This window comes from Papaver somniferum, chromosome 6, assembly GCF_003573695.1.
Source record: "Papaver somniferum cultivar HN1 chromosome 6, ASM357369v1, whole genome shotgun sequence".
Classification (NCBI taxonomy): domain Eukaryota; kingdom Viridiplantae; phylum Streptophyta; class Magnoliopsida; order Ranunculales; family Papaveraceae; genus Papaver; species Papaver somniferum.
Genome location: NC_039363.1, coordinates 130931786 through 130956648, shown reverse-complemented (window position 1 = coordinate 130956648; position 24863 = coordinate 130931786). Strand labels below are relative to the sequence as shown.

Below are 24863 nucleotides of genomic sequence, written 5' to 3'. Positions count from 1 at the left end.
GAGAGCTTTTGTTTTCTCATTGTTATGGCAACGGATTTTCAACAAAGATGATGTTGAACTTACAACCTTTGGAATCATTGGAGTACTTGGAAGTCACGAAGATTTCGAGTAATGTTGAAGAACCAAAGAGATCAAGCATTTGGATGAAAATCTACAAAGTTTATTTATTTTGTAATCCATATATATTGATAGTCTTGTCACTAAAATTTACAAAGGGGAAGATTGTTACAGCACTGCTCGGTCGAACTCGCAAGTGTTGTTATCTCAAGCTTGTTTGTCAATGTTAGTGATCAAAACTATAAGTCTTGATTTCTAGTCTACTTATAGTGATGTCTCGGACTAGGGTAGATTGTGTAGTTGAGCATTAAATCATCAATTGAATACGAAGAACTACCAAGGCGATCTTGTTGAACTTCATCAACAAAAGGTATGTGAAGACTAAATCTCATCTATCACTTGGAAAGTCTATTTCTACTCTATCTCCTATATTGAGACATAAGTCGTATTACTATATGGTTTTCGATTATGCACATTTGAGATTTAGAACTGAGTTTAACTCGCTTACATATTTCTCAAAATATATGTTGGTAAGCTTTCGCTTCAACCAAGTTCATCTTATATTCTTGACGAAAGTCAAAAGATGATATGTGAAAATCACCGAGTAACATCTTACATGGTTTGTGTGATATAATCATTTGGTGTAGACTCGGAATGTTTCCTTATGATTATTTCAATAACTTGAAAATTGCTTTGATGCTAATAGTGTGTGAAAACGGATGTTGCCATCCTCTAAGAAAGTTTCAATGATTGAAATAAGAGTTTAGAACACTTAACCAACATTGGATTATAAACATGTTTTGCACTCTTGCATATATGTGATACATGTCCGGAACCATAGCATGCATACCCGTACGCATACCTGTTGGTTTGAGAAGTCCGGGAACCTAAGTGCGCTTACCCATATGCATACTGGCGTAGGTTTCTGACCGGAAATTTCTGCTTGGTTTGGAGGTATGCGTACCCGTTCGCATACTGGAAAAAACCAAACTTGGTCCGGCTATTCAAGTATGCGTACCCGTTTGCATACTTGAATGGTTAAAGTTCTAAAATCGGTTGTGACATGAACAAGTACATTTATATAATAAGGAATGCATTCTTTGCAAACCGTGACTATAATGTTCATGAATTGATTCGAGTGAATCAAACCGATTTTTCTTCAATTGTGTTCTTCAATATAGCAATTGAAAAACTCTTTAACTAGTTTCACTTGAATCATTTGAACTAGTTATGGTTAAGATGAATAAGGTTGATATGAGAGTGTTCATATATCTAACCTCGGTTAACTACGGTTGAGCCAACATGGTGTACACGTTTAGGTACGGTTACATAAACCTAAATGATGGTACATTTCATTTGTGTATAACAAGCTAAGTTCGATCTAACGGTTTAAATATATTAGCTTGAATCTAATCAGGATTTCATCTGATGGTGAATATTGAATGCTTTGTTACCAAGGTAACTAAGATTGCAAACCCTGATTTGAAAACTATATAAAGGATAACTCTAGCAACTAGGAAACCTAATCCCCACACCTTCTGTGTGATACTAGTTGCGACTAGAGTTGATTCTCCTTTAACCTTAGGTTTTTCACGAAACCCTATAGGTTAATGATTTGAAGACTTCATTGGGATTGTGAAGCCAGACCCCAATTATTTTATCTGTAGTTGCCTGTTCTGATCTTACCTTTACTATCGTGATTGAGTATTATCTTTGCTAAGATTTGCTTGAGATCTATCTCTGATAGGTAAGATTAAAAGTAGTCACAAACATCTTCGTCTCATCGTTTGTGATTCCACAGTATCTTGTTTCATTAATCGATTAAGATTATTGTGAGGTGATTGATATTTTTAGGCTGTTCTTCGGGAATATAAGTCTGGTATATCAATTGGTTCCCGTTCACCTTGATTTATCAAAATATGGAACAAAACTCATAGGTATTTCTGTGGGAGACAGGTTTATCTATTCCAATATACTTTTCTGTGTGAGACATATTTGTTTATCAAGTCTTCGACTATGGGTCGTAGCAACTCTTGGTTGTGGGTGAGATCAGCTAAGGGAATCAAGTGCGTAGAATCCTGTTGGGTTTCATAGACGTAAGAAGCGCAACTGTACCTTGATCAGTGTGAGATTTATTAGGGATCAACTACATTCCAGTATGAAGTTCATTGGTAGTAGGCTAGTGTCTGTAGCGGCTTAATACAGTGTGGTGTTCCAAACTGGACTAGGTCCCGGGGTTTTTCTGCATTTGCGGTTCCTCGTTAACAAAACTTCTGGTGTTTGTGTTATTTCTTTTCCGCATTATATTTTGTTATAAAATTGAAATATTACAGGTTGTGCATTGAATCGATCAATTGGGAAATCCAACCTTGGTTGTTGATTGAAATTGATTGATCCTTGAACATTGGTCTTTGGTACCATTCAAGTTATTTCTCTTATATTCAATCGGGCTTGCAAATTCTTATTTGTTGATTGCAGATTTAATTGGGAGATTGAGATACAAAACTCTTTGATATACTTTTCTCTAGATTGAGTCTGACTGTCTAATTGATTCTCTTGAAAGTATATTGGAGTTTGTCTATTCATATTGCCAAACAAAATATTGGGTGTGGTTGTTAGACCCGCCGCTTTTTCAGTATGGATTTTCATAGATTTTTAATTTGAGTGACTTCCGGAGATTCTTTAAAAATCTAGAGACTTCTAATGATTCTCTGGGAGTATTTTAGAGAGTCTTTGTGACTTCTAGAGATAAAAAAAAAATGAAATTTACAAAGACTCTTTGTGATTTATAGAGACAAAAAAATGTATAACATACCCTTAAACGTCTACCAATTTTTATTATCCATGCTACAATGTTCATAAAAGTACCATGAATACTTAATCATATATGTGTCTGTTGTCAATATAAATCTCATTGTTGTCATATGCCTTAGTTTTCATTCTCTTTATCCCACTCGTCCCACATTTTATTTGCTATACTATCTCGCCACTGATTAGCATCTTCTCGTTGTTGTCTCTGAGTTTGATTTTAGGGAAGATTAACTTTAGGATCTCTTTAATCAGTGGAAGTATCTGGTTTCTCTTCAAGTGTGTTGTTACACTGATCTAAGTGCAAATCCATTGTCACGTGACTCATGTTGATCCAAACTACAAAGGCAAATCCAAGATACGCCATCAACCTAAAAAAGCAAAAAAAGTAAGGTACAATTATAGATCAAGCATATTCTCGAACGATTGTTATGCAAATCCGGTATCACCCAATTTATATTAAGATCAGAAGTTAGTAACACCGGTAAGAGCAGTTAATCTTGGTACGGGCGAAGAACTGGAAAAAAAGAGAGAGGAGATGTCCGGTCAGCGTATCCAGATGAGGACGGAGTTGTAGAGAAGATAAAATGGAAAATATTACTGTGCATGCTTATCCAGATAAGGGCGGAATCGTAGAGTGGCCTATTCCTTTAAAGGAGGAAGGAAATAATTGGTTCACTCCCAAAACAAGAGCTCCCAAAATTTTCAAGTCTCCCAAAATATCACCTCTTTGGGAGAGATTTCTGCCATGCCTATTTTTCAAAAAAAAGTCTCCCTAAATCTCTAAAACAACATATCAATTAATTTTAATTCTCAATTGAATAACAGGTGTGTTGTAGTAACTCTTATAAAATCCTAATCCAATAACATAGAGTTTCAGGGAATTTAAATGGCTCAAAAAAACGCGCGATTTGGTGATACTTGAACTAATTGGGTGATATAAATTACTTCCCTCAACCAATAGTGTCTGCTAAGGGGTGTTTTATGGGGGCGAAAATACCAAAATACCCTTTGGTTAATTAAAAATATTATGAAAAGATTGTAATACCCTTTCTCCTAAATTAAAATCTAAAACTTAAAAATCAAATAACCAAATTCATATCCCCCATTTCTTCATATGTTCAGGCACGGTTAGGGTTAGGTTTTGAAAAAAAAATTCTTCCATCTTCTTCTTTATCGTTCTTCATCGTCGATTAATCGTCAATTCAAAATATCTTCGTCGATTACCCCAATCTATCTATAATCATGCCTCCAATAAAGAAACCCCCGCAATCAAAATTAAAATCACTTGCTCAACAAAAACAAGAAGAAAGAATCAATCGGATTGCTCTTAGAGAAGAAGAAGAAGAAGAAGAAGAAGAAGAAGAAAACTCGGACAATCAAACTCCCGAAAAAATAACCTCTATAAGAAGGTAAGTGATTTTGAGTTATTTTATGAGTGTTTAAATCGATTTAAGGCATTGGATTTAGGTTAGAATCGCGAACTCTTACTCAAACAGTTGAGTTACAGTCAATGTTGGCATTGAAATTAGTATGGATACAATGACGGTACTGAATTACGACATTGAAAATAGTATGAATACAATGCCGGTACCTAGTTACGTCATTGATTTTAGTATGAATACTATGCCGGTATGGAGTTACCAAATCACCTAAAACTGAATGTTTTATCCCGGCATTGATTTTAGGTTGAATACAATGCCGGTAGTTTGTTACGACATTGTTTTAAATTAATTCGATTATGCTGGCAGTCCACTTTTAATATACAGGAAAACCCTAGGAATTTGTTATCAGTACTGGCATTGATTTTAGGTTTAATACCATACCGGTACTTGATTACGGTATGGATTTGAATTCTTACCTCTGTGCCGGGAGTGCTCTTTTGGTATCCGGGAACTGCTTAGGAATTACCTAAGACTACCGGCATTGTCCAAAATTATTCGGTAATGCCGGCATAGTGTTTTTGTTAAATTACTATGTCGTTTTTGGTCTCGGCATTGTAGATATTTCGTGAATCAATGTCGGTACTGATGATTTTATGTCGTTTTTCAGTATATCTATGCCGGCATCAAATATGAAAGTGAGTTGTCTTATATTTATTTCGTGTTTCTTTTGATATAGGGCTAAAGCAAAGGAAGCTAAGGATGCTGGTATAAAGAAAAGAAAGAAGAACGATCTTGGTACTCCTCAGTCTCTTCCCCCTCAAGGGAGAGAACAGGGTCGCAACTAGCGTTTGGTGGCAGCCTCTACGAGAGGGAAAAATGGGAGAGTGGTGACCATAGTCGACTCGTAATCCTTGAACCTATTGGAACAGTTGAGCACAATGAGCAAGATGAAGAGGAAAGTGAGGAGGAAGATAATGAGGTTGATCCAAGTCAATTAGAAACCCAAAACCAAGTTTTAGAAGAAGATGGTGGGCCAAGTCAAAAACGACACAAGGCAAAGGCAAAGTAAAAGTTAAAGGTTCGCACCTTCCTCATACTGATGATATAATACCTGACCTTGATCAGGGTAGAATTTGGGGTGAAGCTCGGATCCGAGAATACTATTGGGTTATAAGGACACGTGGGATCGTACTATCTATCTCCTTTTGCATTTCTCTCATCATATTTTTTATTGCCCAATGAGAGACGTTGAATTCTATTTCTCGGAGCAACTTACCATATCGAAGATATGAAGTCATCATTTCCATTAAGCTTTTCTCAAAAGCCTTATTGATCCTATCGATGTCACTCTTAAAGTATTGCTCAATTGCTTTGGTGACCGTAACCACGTCTACTTGGTTAGAATCGATGATATCTTTAAATCTCACATGAGTGAACTGCGCTACACTAGTTGCTTCATTCCCGTAGTGTCTATACTGGTTTGTCCATGCACACACAAATTTTTCCTTGAACTTATCCAACCATTGATTCCGGCAATATGAGACGGAAGTTGGATAAACTTCGTTCCAATTGGCAATAAACTTGCCCAATTCTTTTCGTACTTCTCCTCGGTAAGAGACCCATAAACTTTCTCCCAATCTCTTTGAAATTCCAACCACTTTTTATGATTTTCCTCATGTTTTTTGTCCACTCGCTTTTTGATCTTTACTCTTTCATCTTCTTCTTCTTCGGTTGATAGTTTGTTCTTGCGAACGTCTTCCTCTAGTTGAACAATCATTCTTTTCTGAATATCCGCCTTAGTAGGTTCAAACAAAGCATGACAAGCTTTTATCACATTTTGACGTATATGATATGTACATAGGAAATTTTGTGCATCCGGGAAGACGTCGGATATTGCATTCATTAATGCGTCATCTTGATCGGTTATGATGACCCTCGGAAGATGATTTTCCCGGAAGAATAATTTCAGTTTTCGTAATGGCCAATTATAATTATAATCCCTCTCGTTTTCCATTAAACACCAAGCCAATGTTAATGATACCTTGTCTGATGTTTTCCCCACGATGTTGAACAACGACATATTGTATTTGTTTGTCTTGTAGGTGCAATCCATCATAAGAACACTATAACATGTATGAGCCAATTTTGCAAGCAAAGGATGCGAAAATAATATTTGAAGAGGCTTGTTGTCCGTCCCTCTTTTAATGATACGCGTGTATTTATGATCCCAAACTATCTTCTCAAATTCTTGCGTAACGCTCCTTCCTTCCCATTCCACCCTTCTAATACTTGCTTGTGCACTATAAATCGTACTTAGAGAAGACACATTCATCCGATCCTTTTCCTTGAAGCCTTTGAGAATTTGTCTTGGTTTGACACATGCTTTGGTCAATCTCTTTACATCCTCTATTTCATGAGGTTTTAGCTTCGCAACTAGGGAGTGACCAACAAAATCTTCCGGATCTGGGTGGTTATGATGGCCGAACCACACCATACAACCCCATTCCTTGACCTTGTCTCTTAAATAGAACAAGCTTAAAGGGGCAATTATCCTTCCTCGAACGAGTCTTGTATACCCTATTAGTCTCCTTTGGATATACATAACCCTTTCTCTTGTGGCTATTCTTCTCCTTGTATACCCCACTTCTCTGGCAAGCCATCTCAAAACGAATCTTTGAACCTTGGGTATTCCTCACCAACACACACATGTTCTTAAGAGCCGTCTCTTTAGCCCAAGCAATTGCTTCCATTTTAGATTTTATTCCCTACATAAGGACAAAAATGGGATATTATAAGGTTCATTACAAGTAATCCATTAGTAAAGTTCAAGATAATAGGTGAAAAGTATTCTTTGGTAACATACCGGAGGCATTTTATAGTATTCCGACGTATCCCGACCAAGTGGTCTTGCATTTGTTGGATCAATATATGTCACAACCTAAGGATCGAATGAAAATAAAATAAATTAGTTCCAAAAAAAATTAAAATACTATGTCGGACCACAATTCCGGCATGGTCGAACTGAACCGAAACTGAAGAAAAAATTTGAAACGCTTCCCGGCATACAAATTTCATTTGAAATCAACGCCGGAAATATAGGTGACGGCATGCTCGTTATCTAAGGTTCCACGCCGGAACTCTGTACCGGCGTGGTGGATAATTAATATACCATGCCGGTATTTAGCTTTGGAAGACACTGCTTCCTGTATGCTTTTTTGGTGGTACCGGCATGGTAAGATTATAATTGAACCATCCCGGTATCATATTCCGTAGAATATTCCGTGGTAGGTAAAAAGCAACTTTTGTACCGGCATGATTTTTTCGGTTGCATACAATGCCGGCTTGCCTTTCAAAATGGAGGATATTTTAGGCCGACATGGACATAGTATGAATACCATTCCGGTAATGGAAATGCCGGCATTGTATTCATACTACGTCCTTGCCGGCACCGAACAATTTCAGCTGCAACAGTGATGGAATGAAAGAAAAAAAAAATCAAATTTTCAACACATTGGCACCTTTACCTGAGTATTGGGAGTGCTTGTATGTTGAACTAGTTTACTCTCTTGGGTTGGTTCTTCAAGAAACTCTCCATGCTCATAAAAATCATGATCTAAGGTTGTTGGTTCCACAAATACTTGAGTTGTTGTCATTAGCAAAAGATTGAAGATACGCTTCTTGTTATAGTTGAGCTAAAGATTCAACAACAATTCTCTCTTCACAATCATCCTCCATTTTCACCAAAAAAAGTTCCCTCTCAATTTTTTCCCCTCATTCTACTCTCACCTCACTCACCCAAATACAAATAAAAATACACACTAATCATTTATCAAATAATCTTATGAATTTACTAATTATAACAAGGAGAGTGCACGTGCGATGCACGTCGTCGGACTTTAGGTGTCCCACAATTTTTTTACGGGGAAATACTGACCTGAAAGTTGCATAACTTTCGATCTCCATGAAGATCCGGTGAGAACCGATGGAGAAGTTGTGAAGTTTCTATTTTAAGATCCTTATATATGTTTATAATTTCAATTATACCCCCACTATAATTTGCATATCTAACAGAAGCCCTTTCCAATCTAACAGATGAGATATAAATATAATTATATCTGATGGCTGTCATAAATAGTTCAGACGGAAATAGAGTATTATGATCTGACGGCTGTATTTTAAATCACGAAAATCTGACGACTATAAAGAATAGAGCTTAAAGACTTGTTGCTCTCATTAAAAGGGGAGATATTAAGCACTAAGCATAATTAGTAAGGGGTAGATTAGGTATTAGGTAAAATACTTAGATAGGGGGTGATACTGATTTATATATAAATCCAATTTTTTTGTCCTTTTTCTCTATCACCAATTAATTCAAGTATTCCCAATCGCGCGTTCTTAAAAAAATCTCTAACCACTAACAAAAAACAGTAAGAGACTCTCCAAAAATCTCAATGGACTAACGATAGATTCTGGAACTCTCTGGAAGTCCACCCGAATCCCAATTGACTACCCCGGTTACTCTAGGCTTTTAAGTGGGGAGATTTTCAAGTATCAAAAGGAAGCCCCATATATCCCAACCTAATGATGGGGCGAAGCCGCGAAGATGTATATCACGCAAATATTATGCAATAACCACCTGATATCATCGGAAACGTCAGTTCGTTTTCACATGGAATCAAGGACACAAAGGTGAGCTAAACTCGTGTAACCCAACACCGACTCTAACAATCACACACGCATACAGTCGTACAGTAACTCACACGTGGCAAACCAAAATGAGGTCGGTTTAAAAACCAACACCGGAAGATTTCTCAATAATGGAACAGGAACCTGTTTCAAGCAGTTAAAAGTTACGAGGAAAGAAAACGAAACGTTAAGACACAGTATCCAGAACTAAAACTAACCAATCCCTTCTGTTAATAATAAGATTTTCTTCGCGAGAAATTTTTACATGCTCTACCTCGTTTCTTCTACACATTCCATCTGAAAATCGAAACTCCCATCTTTAGATTGATCTAACGGAGAACCAAGCAGATATGGAGAGTACAGTAGGTTAGTCACTCTCTGCAATTTATTTTTAACTTTGCTTTTTTTTTTTTTGGTTAAATTTAGTGGTGTATTCTGTGATCTAGGGTTGTGTATTCCTTTTACAGAATTGGCTGAATTTAGGGATTATGATTAATGATATGAGAAATACAGTTGTTGTTTAGCATGTGCTTGTCAAATGTTTATGGTTTATGGGGTTTCTTGAGAAGTAGATTCTCAAGGGTATTTTATTTAATTGTTTTGATTTGAGTAGAAATGGAAATTGCATTTTGGTAGTCTATAAACAACATTTTGTGTGTCACCACAAAATGTTACATTCATTTCAATTGAGGTCCAATTTTCATAAAAGTGACTTTTGAGTTACAGTTTTGGAGAGAAAATGAACCAAGTAGAAGGAATTAGAAGGTTTAGATTCTTAACATTTCGGACTTGTAGGGGTAGTGATCTCCCTCTACTCATTAGAATGCCTATTCTTCAGTATTTTTCTTCATGATGTTGATATTGCAATTTGAGGTGGTAAGGCTTTCATTCAATGCGTGTGTTCTGTTTATTCTACTTAGGAGGAAATACTCAGGTTGGCGATGTGCCTCCGGTGGAAGGTGTTGCTGGAGGAGGGACGGCCTATGGATGGAATGATGGTGGTTTCCACTCAAATCCTATCCGTGGAACTGTTGACCCCACTAAAGTTCCGTCTTTGGAGCTATTGCACGTTTGGTGCATGCCAAGTACATCAAATGTCTGTCAGCAAGAAATGCCTCGATCTTTGGAGTGTGTAAGAGGACTGACTATGTCCTATTCATGTTTTTCCTATGTTTGGTTACTTACTAGTTTTCAGTATGCGGTATTCTGAGCTTTTGTTGCTTTGAAGATTAATCTTCTGGCGGCAAGAAACGAAAAGGAGAGTGCTCAACTTGCTATTCGACCCAAAGTTACTTGGGGTGGTCCTGATATTGCAGGGGTTGTACAAGTTCACTGTACTGATCTATGTTCTACTTCCGGTGGTAGGTCAGTTTCTCGAAATCATTTAGGCATCATACTCATTGTGGAGTAATTTCATGTAAACGATTTCTGTTTTGCTGATGGTGTTCCGCAGGTTAGTTGTCGGAGAATCGTTGACTTTGAGGCGTGTGGTGTCTATTTTAGATGTGCCTGATGCCCTTGTTCCCCTTGATCTGCCTGTGACTCAACTGAACCTGCTTCCTGGGTATTCTTCATATGAAATTTTGAAAGGTCTGCATTGATTACAGATGATTCCAATCTTCTCATTGTCACTAATGGATATGGTTTCGTTAATGCAGGGAAACAACAGCTATATGGGTATCTGTAGATGTCCCTGCAGGACAACCCCCAGGGCAATACGAAGGGGAGATTTTCGTGACCGCTTTGAAGCATGCAGAGTGGTTACCTATCTTGTTTACTTCAGTTAAATATTCATTTTGCTAAATAATTAAAATTATCACAAAAAGATAGAATTGTAGGATCTCATAATTTGTAAAATATTATTTACTCCAAACTGATTTTTTTTTTGTTGGTATTTGGTATTATTTGGTGACGAGGTTTTATTCACTTTTTGGAAACCAGGTCTTCGGCAAAATGTCTAACTAAAGCTGAAAAACATGAAATATATAGAGCACTAAGGGGATGTCTTGATGCTGCGGAACAGATTGATATACAGGCACAGGCGGAAGTGGTGGGTGTGTAAATTATACAAGTCTGGAACTCTAGATATTATGGGGATACTGTAGCTGGATGGGTATATCATAACAACTTTTTTTTATTTTTTTTGCCTCTAGGTTCAAAGAATGAAAATGGCTAATACAGATTTAAAGAGAATTCTGGCATCACCAGCTTTTAGTGAGTGTTCTCTAGATAATAGCGTAGTGGACATGATGGATGAAGACGGCTTCACAAATCTCTCAGTCCGTATTAAAATAAGTGTGACAGTGTGGGACTTCACACTTCCAACAACACCTTCACTTCCAGCTGTATTTGGTGTATCCTAGTATATCATTTCTGTGGATTAGTTGTTAGACTAATGAATATCTCTCTCACTGAAAACACGTTTTCGCGACTAAGACCTCACTACTTATTTCTTGAAATTTAGTTAATGATGCAAGTTATTTGCTCGCTCATCCTTCTGAGGAATTGGATGCACACTTACAAATTGACGTAGTAAATCAATGTATGTGATTGACAGAGCACACAATTGGTGATGATATCTTTCTTAGTGTTCCTTGGATGAACTTCACCCAAAAATGAGGGTGCAAATGCTGCTTCTTTGTCTTGTGTTGTTATTCCGAATGATGTGATCTCGTGTCTGCCCTTTTCTGCTTCCTTCACTGTCTTAGATATCTGAAACTGTGATTGAGGATCGTTATGGTATACAACATGGCAGTGATGAATGGTATGAGGCCTTGGATCAGCACTTCAATTGGCTCCTCCAGTATAGGATAAGCCCGTTCTTCTGCAGATGGGCTGATGGTATGCGTGTGTTGGCTTACACCTTTCCTTGGCCAGGTAACCAAGTTAAACAAGCCTGATGATGGATGGCCGTGTTAGACAATTGATGGACGAAGTCTGAACTTTTCCTCTCTATTTTTTGTGCTTTCGTTGTCATCATAGCGGACCATCCCAAATCAGATGAATACTACTCTGATCCTAGATTGGCAGCTTATGCTGTGCCGTACAATCCAGTATTTTCCAGGTATGATCTTTGCAGAACAATCCTGTAATGTACTTTTAGGTGATGAAATCTGATAATCCACCATTGGGCGTTTGCTGTGTTACAGTGGTGACTCAGCTAAGGACATCTTGCGGAAGGAGGTTGAGACATTGAAGACAAAGACGCACTGGAAAAAAGCTTACTTCTACTTGTGGGATGAGGTATGAACATATGTGCTCAATTGCAGTAGAGCTTGTCAGTTAGTGATGTTCAGGTAAGAATTGAGTTGCTATCATGGCGACTGGATTTGGTCTGCAATAATTGCAGCTTTTCATGCCTGAACAATCCTTGAAATCTCTTTAATTATTTAGTTATTTGGAGATGAATTTGTAAATCTTCATTGCTATTCTTGCAATTGGTTACATATTTACCCTGCCTTATTGAAATAATGTCATGCTATAATCTTCTTTGTAATCCAAAATCCGTCCTTCCTTACTTACTGCCAGCCGATAAATCTGGAGCAATATGATTCTATCCGCAAGATGTCCACTGAAATACGTAGCTATGCACTGGATGCTCGTGTTTTGACAACTTACTACAGTGGTAAGAATTAATCTTTCTTTTTTTTTCCTCTCAGTATATCCATCCATTGGATTGTTGTGCATCTTCCTTCGAATCCAGATGTCCGACAGTGGACCTTGGCTGTTTGATATCAATCAGAGGGTACCTAAGGTCCGATGCCATGAGATCACTTTTGTCTTCATAGTTTGTAACATTGTTAGTGGGATCTTGGTCAAGCTAAAAATGCTGGAGAGAGAAAATGTAATGAGTCCAATGACTTACTTTCTTCACATGCTTTAATTAATTTTGTAGGTGTTTGCACAATTTTCTCATCAGGTTTTTACCAATATTCTGATATTTGGTATCGACCTTGTTACTCTTCTTGACTTAGTATTGGTGCAACTACTGCTCATGCACGCGATGTCCTTCATTCTCGCATATCTTTTGGTGTAATGAATACAAAGTACTACCCGTTTGATAGCCATTTGGAGTTCCTTCTTTTTCTGATGAATTATTTCGTCCTTGTAGGGCCAAGTGATGCACCTCTTGCACCTAGTACCTTTGAGAATTTTATAAAAGTTCCTAAACTTCTGCGTCCTCATAATCAAATATATTGCACAAGGTACTTCAGTTGATTGTGATTTATGTAGGTTATTTTGTTTCGTAATCAGCGGCCTTTCCCTGTCATGTAAAATCGGTTGCTGAGCTTTGTGATGATATTCCCTTTTAGTCTTACTTCCTGGCTGAAAATTCAATTTACAATTTTCGAGTAGGTTTTGGTAATTTAACTTGTTGGAGACATGTTTGTATGATTTACCTTTTACAATGCATGTCTTTAGGAACTAGATTAGAGAAACGAATATATTTGTGAGAGTCATTTCAGGACTAAAAGTTTAGAACAGTATTGCGTCCTTATGTTCATTTCTCCCTTTTGTAATGAGTGGGTTCTGGCGAGAGGATTTGGTGAAGGATATAACAGCTGAGTTGCTACCAGAGATGGGTGAGGTAATACTTAACTGGAATATTTTACCCTTGAATCTTCTTTTTGCTCGGGGCATCTGTGCAGTCCCTTATGCTGTTGTGTTTATATTTACCAAGTATCTAAAGCGCAAGTTTTATTTTCTTTGGAAGGAATGGTGGACATACGTCTGCTTGGGACCCACTGATCCTCACCCTAATTGGCATCTCTGCATGCGAGGAACGCAACACCGTGCAGTGATGTGGCGAGTTTGGAAAGAAGGTGGCACAGGGTTCTTGTATTGGGGTTCTAACTGCTATGAAAAGGCTACAGTGGCCAGTGCGGAGGTACTTTTACCTGAGTATTTCACCCTTTTCAATTAACATATAGGAGGATAGCTTTCGACTTTCTCATCTTGACGCATAAGAATAAAAATGAGTTATTTTTTAATCTTTCTGTTGGCAGATAAGATTCAGGCGTGGACTTCCTCCGGGTGATGGTGTGTCGTTTTATCCTGGTGAGGTGTTCTCTTCAAAACAACTGATCGCTTCACCCAGGCTAGAGCGCATCTTAAGCGGCTTGCAGGTACTCAGTTGTGGTCCTCCTATGCAACTTCTTACAGCATACTTTCCCGAAAACTGTGTTATCTGTTCAAATGAGAAGGCTCGTGGCACCATAAATCTCCCAAACTGTAGGTTTTAACAGAAAGTTGCCCATGGCCCTAGAAACGTTTCTAGGTCTGGAACTGTGCTACCCAAGTTATATAGCTTCTAAATAAAGCCCGACTCGCATTTTTTGGAGATCATGTCTTCTTTTTATGCTTATTCCTATATTACATTCAGACTTGTTCATTTTAAGATACGATTTGGCATTCATTTTCATCCTTGTTGCTGCACAGGATATTGAATATTTAAATCTGTATACATCTAAATACGGGAGAGATCAAGGCCTTGCCTTGTTGGAGAAGACCGGTGTATATCTAGGTCCTGAGAGATACACCCTTGACCACATGGCAATCAATGTGATGCGGGCTGAGATTTTTAACGCATGCAGATCTGATCATTGATTTTCTCTCTTCAATAGGTACTTCTGTTATCTCATTAGTACCTGTTAAGGTTTTTGTTGTATATAATATTAGCCTTCATACAATTAACTTTATATAATATACTTACGAAAACGTTGATTACCCTCTTTTTGAACAAACTAGTTTCCCGCAATGTCCTTCATAACATTTTTGGAACATCATTTTGTGGATGTAGTGATTACAAGGATATGGCTGTATTGTTTGTCCTACGAGACAAGTAAATATACCTAACTAGTTGGGAGTCTTGGGACTTGAGAGCAAACTTAATTATTGTAGATTCATGAAAAGAAATACTCCTACTTGCATTTAAAATTCACTTTGGCAAGAAATGGGTCCATCCTTTTAGTACTTTCTAAATATGGGTGGTATTAAATTAGTGTGTTTATATGGATAACCTGTTCTTTTTATTCTAAGAGCAACCACAGTCACGACCAAATTTGGAGACTAAACCCAAATTTGGTCTCTGTATCAGCCGCAATGGAACGGACTAAAGCTATATTTAGTCCGGATAATTAGGGTTTGAGACCAAAAATGGTCGCCGACCCAGACTAAAATCAGTTATACTGGGACGGGCTTAATATAAGCGTATGAATTCAGACGGGGTTATAGTGAGCGCTTCACACCAGACGTAAGTATAAAGAACGCATGAAATTAGGGCGGATGTATAAAGAGCGTATGAGTGAGGCGTATTTATAACCACCGCCGGACAAAACGGAGATAATACGTACGCCCCACAGCAGGCGTAATTAGAATGTACGTCCCAGTGGGGCGCAGTTATAAAAACCGCCTGGTTCGGGCGCATGTATCGTGAGCGCCTGTGTGTAGACGTATCTTTAATGTACGCCTGGTCCGGGCGCATGTATTATGCACGCCTGTGTGAGACGTATCTTTAATGTACGCCTGGTCCGACCAACACTGAATCCACCCAAAAATAACCTAATTCTTTTGGAACAAAAACCGTACCTTTAATCTTCAACCAAAATTCTACGCACCCAATTAAAGAATCTACAGACCCAATTAAAGAAATCCTGCAGCAGACACAAAATCAAAGATTAAGATTGATGGATTAAAATTTATAAAAATCACGTTTTTTAGATTACATACCTCTATTAGAAAACTTGTTTCTTTCACGGAAACATAGATTAATCTTCATAACATGAGATTGCAGCTGAATTTTTGCCCTAGAATTTTTCTTAGGTTTCGTCGTCTTTTTTGTTCTTGTTCTGTGAAAAGAGGAGGAGAAGAGGAGATAATCAGACGGACTTGCCCTTTAACGTATATTTCTAGACGCACTTTACATTGACGCCCCACCCAGACGGACATTCCATAAACGCCCCACTCAGACGGACTTTCCATAAACGCCCCACATAGACGGACCTTTCATCTCCGCCCCACTCAGACGCACCTTCTGTGTCCGTCCGATGCAGACGCAATTTATATCTCCGTATGTATCAGACGCACATACCATCTCCGTCTACTGGGACGCATTTTCCATCGCCGTCTAATGCCAGGCGTGAATTAAAACTGCGCCTCAATCAGGCGCACGTAATACATCCGTTTCACTGAGACGCATGTTAAAAAGACGCCCACCAAGAAACGTTAGTATAAATTCCGTCTGGCTTCAAGCGGATGTATAAGTTACGCCTCACCAAATTTTGGTCGTCACCCACTGCGCTTGAACACCGAGAATACCAAACTTTTTTGGTTTTTAGTCTGGAATTTGGTATTTGGTCTGTCTCGTGACTGTGGTTGCTCTAAGGCAGTTTAGTGGTACCCATGCTTGACCTTTTGGCAAATTAAAGTGTCTACCTACATTGGTCAACAATATCAGTTCATAATCGTATTAAATTATTGAACTAATTCAGTTTATCTTTGATTAATTAAGACACAGCACCTAATTTTCAAAGTACATCAATTCTAGTTTGATTCTGTGTGCAACATGTCTGTAGAAATAGTTGTTTTAATAATGCATACTGGTACGTGCTGGTAATTATGGGCTTTGCATGGTACTGTTTTGATTCTCATCGTGCGGATGTTTGTGTATCTTTACATTAAAAAATGTTTGTAACTTCAAAATTTTAGTTGATTAGTACCAACAATGAGCTGCATTATATATGACTTTTGACGTAACTTAAAGCGATGGAACAAAAGAAAGCTACTGATGCATCTTTTCATGGCGTATGCTCTTGTTGTGACCTAACATGCCCCGATAATTGTAACATACGTGTGGTTGAGTAGCAAATCTGTGTAGTGGGGGACCTGGAAAGGACAGTAACTATGTCTTTGGGGTTACTTTTTTCTTGGCAAAACATTATTTACCTTCTTTTCATAAAGTTATTATAGACGAAAGAACCTACTTGACTACACCGAGTAGTCATTGACCCATAAATTCACAAGACCCTACCACCCATTTTCATCATAATAGTAAGGAAAAAAATTTGAGGTAAAGTAGGAGAGAAAGTGCATTGATGAGAAGATCCTCCTGGCCCTTAATTATGCTCGGAAAAAAGAGATTCACTTTTGGAGCAAAATTTGAAAAGCAAGAAAGTACTACAGTAGATCAACATTTGGTCCCTTGCTCTTGCATCTAATAACATACAATACGGAATGCAATGGACCTCGTTTTATACTGCTTGTTTATAGCAAGACTAGGACCCAAAAAAAATCAGAGTTTTTTTGGACCAGTTATTATTAGTTCCCAGTCCCAAACCCACATTTTATTCCAGCATTTGTGTTTGGATTCCTCGGTGACAAACATTGGAACATGAAGATGTATGGTTGAACCTATATGAGGATGCTCTATAAGTGTATATTGATCTGTCATTCAAAGATTTTGAAGACGTCTGCTTATCGATCTGTTATTATTCATAATCAATAAGGAATTTTGCTTTGATCCTCTTTTGCTTGTAATACCTTCTACAAACACCTGGTCTCTCAAAGTCTTCATCCCTTAGTCTAAATATCATCAACTTTTATGATCTCTGCTCTCGGTTAAGGAAAAATCAAAAGTGGAGAAGCGGAGAGTACGATATACCTGCTGCCCCAATGATTTAGTTTTGGTCAAAGACTCAAAGGGAGCACCTTGAAATATTTTTTTCGATAACCTTTAAAATTTTAAACTTCTTTTTTTGAAGCATAACAATTTTAAACTAATAAATGAAGTCCATTGTTTTTCCTTTCCTCTCTTTTACATCATCGTTATCATGAACAATGTTGCTCATAATGCATACAGGCTTTCCTTGGATTTTGCATGTGGGAATCGAATTTTCATGATTAGAAGGTTGATAATAGTACCGCTTTGCTCCACGGATTGCCAAACTTAGTGTCACTAACCCTAAACAACTGATCCACTGAGGCCCCCATCCTTTATTTAGTCCCTGGTTAGCAATTCAGTATGTGAGAGAAGTTTGGGACGGAGAGAGTTCATGTATTATTCAGTTCAACAAAATGTCAAAATGTAAATCATTTCTACCATTCCATTAACCATTCGTGATCCGGAGACAATTCAGAATGTGGTTGTGCAAGCATAACTCGTTTGGAGACGCTTGTTGGAAACAATAGTACAAAAAATAAAAAGTTCAACGAACAATAAAGTTGAATAAACAGCTGGGCTGTGTACTACTAGGTCACTGTTTTTAACATATTTTGAGATTGTGCCTCTTTATTTTGCTAGCTGAAAACTTACGTCGATAAAACAATTGGTTTCTCTTCTTCAGTTATTTTTTGGAACCTTATTATTGGAGCTTAAAAACTCGCGTTTTTAGGGGCCACTCAAAAGAATTAAGGGGCCAACAATAAAATAAAAAAGGTCACCCAAAGGGAAAATGTAGCCAGCCCTTATCTCGCGTAATTCGTAATGGCAAAAATTACCCTTATATATTCGGAGGATATGATAACATTTTTATCCTCTAATTTCAATCGGAAGCCAAAATATTACCCAGACTTCCGATTGTAGTCGGTGCAGTATTAGAATGATTTCTGTTTCATTTTTTCCATTTCTTTTTCATTTTTGAGTTGTTAGAGTTATAGAGAAGAAGGTGAAGGAAAAAAGGGAAAACCCATTTTATCACTACAAAAATGGATGGATATGAAGAAGAAGGTGAGAATCATGGCGAAGACGATTTGGGGTATATGTTGAATGATCCAAACTTTTGTGGAGAGGAAAACCTAGACGACCCTTTCATGGAAGAAAATGGAGAATCGCCTGATATTGAAGCTAACGATGCATGTAAAACACATGTATTGTGTTAAGAAACTCAAATACTCGATTTGCATGCGTTTGTGTGCTTTTGTAAACAAGAAAAACCGATTATTGCATGCATTGAATGCCATGAACTACCCAGACTCGGTAGATAATTTCTCGAATAAACTTACGAATATAACACACTGAGTACCAAATATGTATATTGGGTAGTTCCAAGATAGTAGTTTACTGCCGAATATGAGAAAAAACCCCAAACTGGTTTTCCAAAAAAATCTACATTCGGTAGTTATGTAGAGTTATTTACCTCCGAATGACCCCAAAAACGAATTCCTCAAAAAAATTCAAAACTCAGTATTCTTATCCTTTACAATCGGTAATAGTTTAACATTATTTGACTGCCGAATATAACAGTGGCCTCAAAATAAAATTTCCGAAAACTTGAAAATCGGATGTTTATCGATTAAAGTTATCTCCCGGTTATTTATATTCGGCTGTTTTACTATATATTTTAGATTCCAATTATATCATTTTTTGCACTCAGTAAACTGTGTACATTCATTTGCATAAATCGGGTGTTTTGGGTAACCGATAGGATTCCGAATATAGTATATTCGGCAGTTTGACTTATTTAATAACCTCCAATTATTGTATAATAATTTGTTGCTTTCATATGCAGGCCGTTGAAGAGTTTGTTGATGATTTCTATTTGAGGCCCGACACTTCCCTATACTATGCAAACGATTTGGTATACTCATTACTACTTTTCTTTTCTTTTTTCAAAATTTATATGTTAAATGGTTATGCTTATTAGAGTTGTTTTGTTTTATGCACGTTTAGACATTTGGAAGTAAGAAGGAGGCAAAGGAATGGCTTATGAACAAGGCAAAAGATAACATGTGCGTGGTAGTTCAAAATAATCATGTTAGTGACACTCGATTTGAAATGATTTGTGAGCGAGGTGGGACGCGAAAGAGTCACGAGGGAAAGAATAGTAAGTACGTACGGAAGACGAATAGGAAATACCGAAGCAATACCAAGAAGATAGGATGTCCATTTAAGATTGTCTTCTATAAGCCCGATGGTATTAAAGGTAAAGAGTATAAAATGTATAAAGTTGATAACGGTTGTCACAACCATGATGATCCATTGGATTTAATTGGACATGTAATGGTTGCCAAGTTAAAACCACATCAAATGCAGACGGTGAGGTCTATGCGGATCCAAAAAGCGAGTGCGATATTAAGTAAAATAAAGGCGGACGACCCCGACAACTTGCTTTCTTTGTCTACAATTAAGTCGGCCCTAGCTACGATCAAAATGACTGAATGGGATGCTAGAACGGTCATGCAACAATCGGAGTGGTTAGCGGAGTTACACGGCTACACCTTGAGAAGGGTTTTTCATTCTGATTTTTTACTCAATAATAACTGAGAGGGGTTACCCTCCTTATATAGATTAGAGTTCCAACGGCTCTAATTTTTGAAAATATGGCCGTTGAGGTTTCTGAAAATATGGCCGTTGAGGTTTCGTATCAATGATGCACTACAATCGGTTGCTAACGATACACGTATTCCCTCCGAATAGGACATTCGGTAGCGAACTTAAATTTTTATCTACCGATTAGGTTGGTATTTCTAAACACGACTATATTATTCGGAGGATAATTTTTTTTTGTAAAGTCCTGAATGTACGATGGCCCAAAAATCAGAATTTGTGAAAAACTGATACTTTTCAAATTTTGAACTTGCAATAATCGGAAGTAAACTTAGTTACCCAAACTTCCGAATATGGGTTGTCTAACCTTCTATATTGGCCCTTGGAACCACCTAGAGACATGGCATGGTTTGTTTTGAACTTGTAATATTCGGAGGATAATTTTTTTTTGTAAAGTCCCGAATGTACGATGACCCAAAAATCAGAATTTGGGAAAAACTGATACTTTTCAAATTTTGAACTTGCAATAATTGGAAGTAAACTTAGTTACCCAAACTTCCGAATATGGGTTGTCTAACCTTCTATATTGGCCCTTGGAACCACCTAGAGCCATGGCATGGTTTGTTTTGAACTTGTAATATTCAGAGGATAATTTTTTTTTGTAAAGTCCCGAATGTACGATGGACCAAAAATCAGAATTTGGGAAAAACTGATACTTTTCAAATTTTGAACTTGCAATAATCGGAAGTAAACTTAGTTACCCAAACTTCCGAATATGGGTTGTCTAACCTGCATGGTTTGTTTTGAACTTGAAATATTCGGAGGATAATTTTTTTTTGTAAAGTCCCGAATGTACGATGGCCCAAAAATCAAAATTTGGGAAAAACTGATACTTTTAAAATTTTGAACTTGAAATAATCGGAAGTAAACTTAGTTACCCAAACTTCCGAATGTACAACACAAATCATTGTCATTTATCTGCTCTTCTTTACTTTACGACCGTGACTACCTCCCAGTCCTGCACGACCACGGGTTTGAGCACCTTCAGTTGGAGCACCTTCAGCGCTCGATGAAGCTCGAGTTCTTTTACCCGTCTTTGATGTTAGCAATATCCTTCTTTACACCATCTTTTCCTTTTTTGGCTTTTTGGGTACCACTTGGTTGTCCTTATTCTTCTACTCTTGGCACTGGATCAACTGGTTCAATTTCATGGTGGGGTGTAACTTGTGGAGCATTTGGTTCTGCACTTTTTTGAGCGGCTTGTTCAACACTTGGTTGCACCCCTTGTTCACTGCCTTGTTGTTCTACACTTTGTTCAGCACTTGGTTGCACTCCTTGTTGACTGCTTTGTTCTTGTAAGCTTTGTTGAGCACTTGAATTATCTTTGGCACTCCTTTCCCTCCTAGCACTAGCTGTCACTTTCTTCCTCCTTTCTCGACTTTGTCTAAACAACAAAGAAAGGAACAATATTTACAAACTATACAATCGGAAGAAAAAGTATGGAAATATAACCCGAATGTACACATTCGGAAGTAAGAAGACACATACTGTTCCAGAATACAAAACAATCGAAAGCTAACTAAACATATTTACAACCGAATATGCATCAATTGGAGTTCAGAAGCTCTAAATTTTTCATCCTACACAATCGGAAGACAAAGTACACAACTATAACCCGAATGAACAAATTCGGAAGTAAGAAGACACATATTTTTCTCGAATGAAAAACAATCGGAATATATTTAAACATGTTTACAACCGAATATTCATCAACTGGAGTTCAGAAACTCTAAAATTTTATCCTACACAATCGGAGGTATAAAACATTATATTGTCTTCCGAATAAATACTGGCCCCAAAATGGGATTTTTCCTATATCAGAAATTTTGAGATTTTTTCAATATATATATATATATATTCGGTAGTGAGTGTACTTCCGAATACTGTGTGTCTACTTAAATATATTCGGGAGCCAAAAAATTCATTAAACTACCGATTATTACCAGTTTGTATCCAGGAAGATATGGCCAACAATATTCGGCCGATAACCATAAAATATTTCTCCCGAATACTGTCGATGTTCTTGAGAAATGAAGAACACGACTACATTCGGAAGTAAATAAGCATGAATATCGCCCGAATCTGGATAAATAACCGAAAACCTTAGAAATTTTTTTTCTCGATTCGTCGAATTAAAGCGAAATAAACCCCAAAAATGATAGATTCTTACCTAATTGGGGCCATTTGAAGTTGACGAAGTGTTTGACTATCGGAACCCCGACCATCGACTACATCGACGGGTACTTCTTCTTCGCGTTCTTCTTCATTTGCAGCAACAATTTCTTTATTTCCTGCTAAAATCCCAATCTTTGGATCGATACCCCGAGAAACGTTTTTGGTTCTAGGTCTGTGGGTTTCATTTCCCTTATCCATTGTTTTATAAACGAATCGACGATGTTTTGATTTTAAGATTCGCGGCGATGTTTCGGTTGAACACAAGAACGAGGGAAAGTTTTTTTTCTTCCACAATCGGAAGATAATATGAAACTGGAAGAAGAAGAGTTGAAATGAGTAGAATTTTTTTTGATTTGGTTTTTATACAGTTTTACCAGAAGGGCATTTATGTAACTTCAATATCATATAGGGTACCCCTTAACTAGAGTCTTTGGCTGGGTATAAATTGATGGCCCCTAAATCCTTTCGGGTGGCCCCTAAAAACGCGAGGCTTAAAAAGGGTGGGTTTTTGGGGGTTTAGTGGGATCATGAAATAACAACCCATATGACCCCTTATCTATCCTTTCTTATAATGTCTGATCTACCTTAATTTGATTAGTGTTAATTAAATTGATTAAGTTAACTAATCAGTCTTAGTGAATCGATTAGACTAATCAAAACATTAATCTTTTGCAAATCAAAACTTGATTTTATTGAGTTTTGAAGAAGGAAAAATGGTGATTTTGATGAATTTGTTTTGAAAATTTTTGAAGAAAAATGATGAAATCCTTCATCACAAAACTCAAGATAACCTTATAATCATCTCCCAACATCAATTTTATCAATTCAAATCCGTCAAAAATCTGTAAAAATTCTGGAATTTTCTGCTGTTACGGCTGGGTAAATGTGTCAACCACCGAAATTACATAAAACGGTTGAGATATTAGGAACTCCCAGTTGTGAACACATTAAACGGATGGGATTTTATGAATTTCTAGTCGTTATTCTTCCCAATATAACCTGAGTCTGCATTACATAAATTTCCCGTCCGTAATTAGATTTAAAAAGTTGAGAAATTTTTTGATTCAACATGAATTCTTAATACGATTGAAAATTACTAATACTTTCATTAACTAGACCTGAATAAAACTCATTACATGCTTAATATATCGCCATTACAAAGTTGGTTTTAATAGCATCCCTTCCGATGTATCAAGAAATCTTTGATGATGGTCATTTGAGCTTCGAAGTTGAAATTATAACCTTTCCATTTTCTCCATTCCTTGTTAGCTTGAGCTACGACTTCCTCATCAGTTTCACCTCTAAGTCGAAGTTGCTTGCACATACGAAGTAAAGCCATATTCTCTTCCACTTTTTTGCGTATGTTTGAGAATCGAAGATACAATTCAATCCCATCACGGTTGTTAGTGTTGCCTGTTTGACTACAAAAAATTTCAAAAATATTTTCCAATAAGATTGACTTGGTACACCATTCTTTCGTTCTTCTCCCTTCTTTGGATAGCATAGCACAAAATTTTGGCAAAGAGATAAGTCTTCATCCAAAGTAAAGTCGGGTTTATCCTTTGAGTACATTGCATCGAGTTTGTAGGAGTTTTGGTAGATATTATTAGTGTAGAAGGTGTGATTTTGATTTGGGATGGGTGCTTATATGGAGATGGAGTTATTTCAAGTTTAAATAAGTGGTTGAAAAGCTAGAACCTTCAATAGATCAGTTTTCAAACGGATCTATTTTTTCAAAATTCAAAAAACTAGCTAATATGATGTGGTATTCAAAATTATAGGAATTTACGGCTAGGAAAATGCATGGTATACCGAGCCGTAATTCTGTATAAACCTGCAGGTTTTGTGGTGTGTTAGATTTACGGCTAGCTATTTCAGGACGTAAATAATAGTTGTTAATTTTTGTCAGGATTACGGCCTGGATATATAGCCGCAACAAGGAGCCATTGTTTTTTTTGGGTTATCAAAGTGACATACGGCTAGGAAAACCCCACCGTATAAATATTTATGGCCAGAAACTTCAAATGTCGACCAAGCCGTAGATCAGAGTTGTAAATTTATGTCAGATTTACGGTTAGGAGTTCTAACCGCCGAAAAGATACACGACGCGGAAATGTAGCCGTAACCAAGACTCATTTAATTTTTGAATCTCCAGTGCAATACTCGACTGGGTATTTCCTGATCGTAACACGGCTACAGTTTGTTTTCCTAGCCGTTTCCCTATAACGGCCGGGACTTTCCAACCGAAATTTTGTACAAGTGTATTTGACAAGAATTGTATGCACTTTCGGCTAGGTTACGTGAAGGATCGACCTAGCCAAAAGTGCACAAAAAATTAGTGAATCTTGATTGTTTTCTCAGTTTTCTTAGATTACACAAATGGAAAGACTAACATTCATTCATAAATGCAAAGTTATAAAAATTCATCC

The 24863-nt window shown here is 37.3% G+C and overlaps 1 protein-coding gene across 1 annotated transcript; it reads left to right on the top strand.

The window, feature by feature from the left end:
- The first annotated feature begins 9081 nt into the window (after positions 1–9081).
- Positions 9082–14680, top strand: LOC113289316. The gene is made up of 16 exons (XM_026538549.1): positions 9082–9302; positions 9857–10068; positions 10165–10301; positions 10390–10500; positions 10595–10696; positions 10878–10986; positions 11090–11290; positions 11645–11813; positions 11919–12000; positions 12086–12179; positions 12465–12561; positions 13048–13141; positions 13461–13524; positions 13651–13824; positions 13943–14062; positions 14376–14680. The coding sequence occupies exons 1-16, from the start codon at positions 9287–9289 to the stop codon at positions 14541–14543; spliced, it is 1950 nt and encodes a 649-aa protein (XP_026394334.1). The 5' UTR covers positions 9082–9286; the 3' UTR covers positions 14544–14680.
- Positions 14681–24863: the final 10183 nt, after the last annotated feature.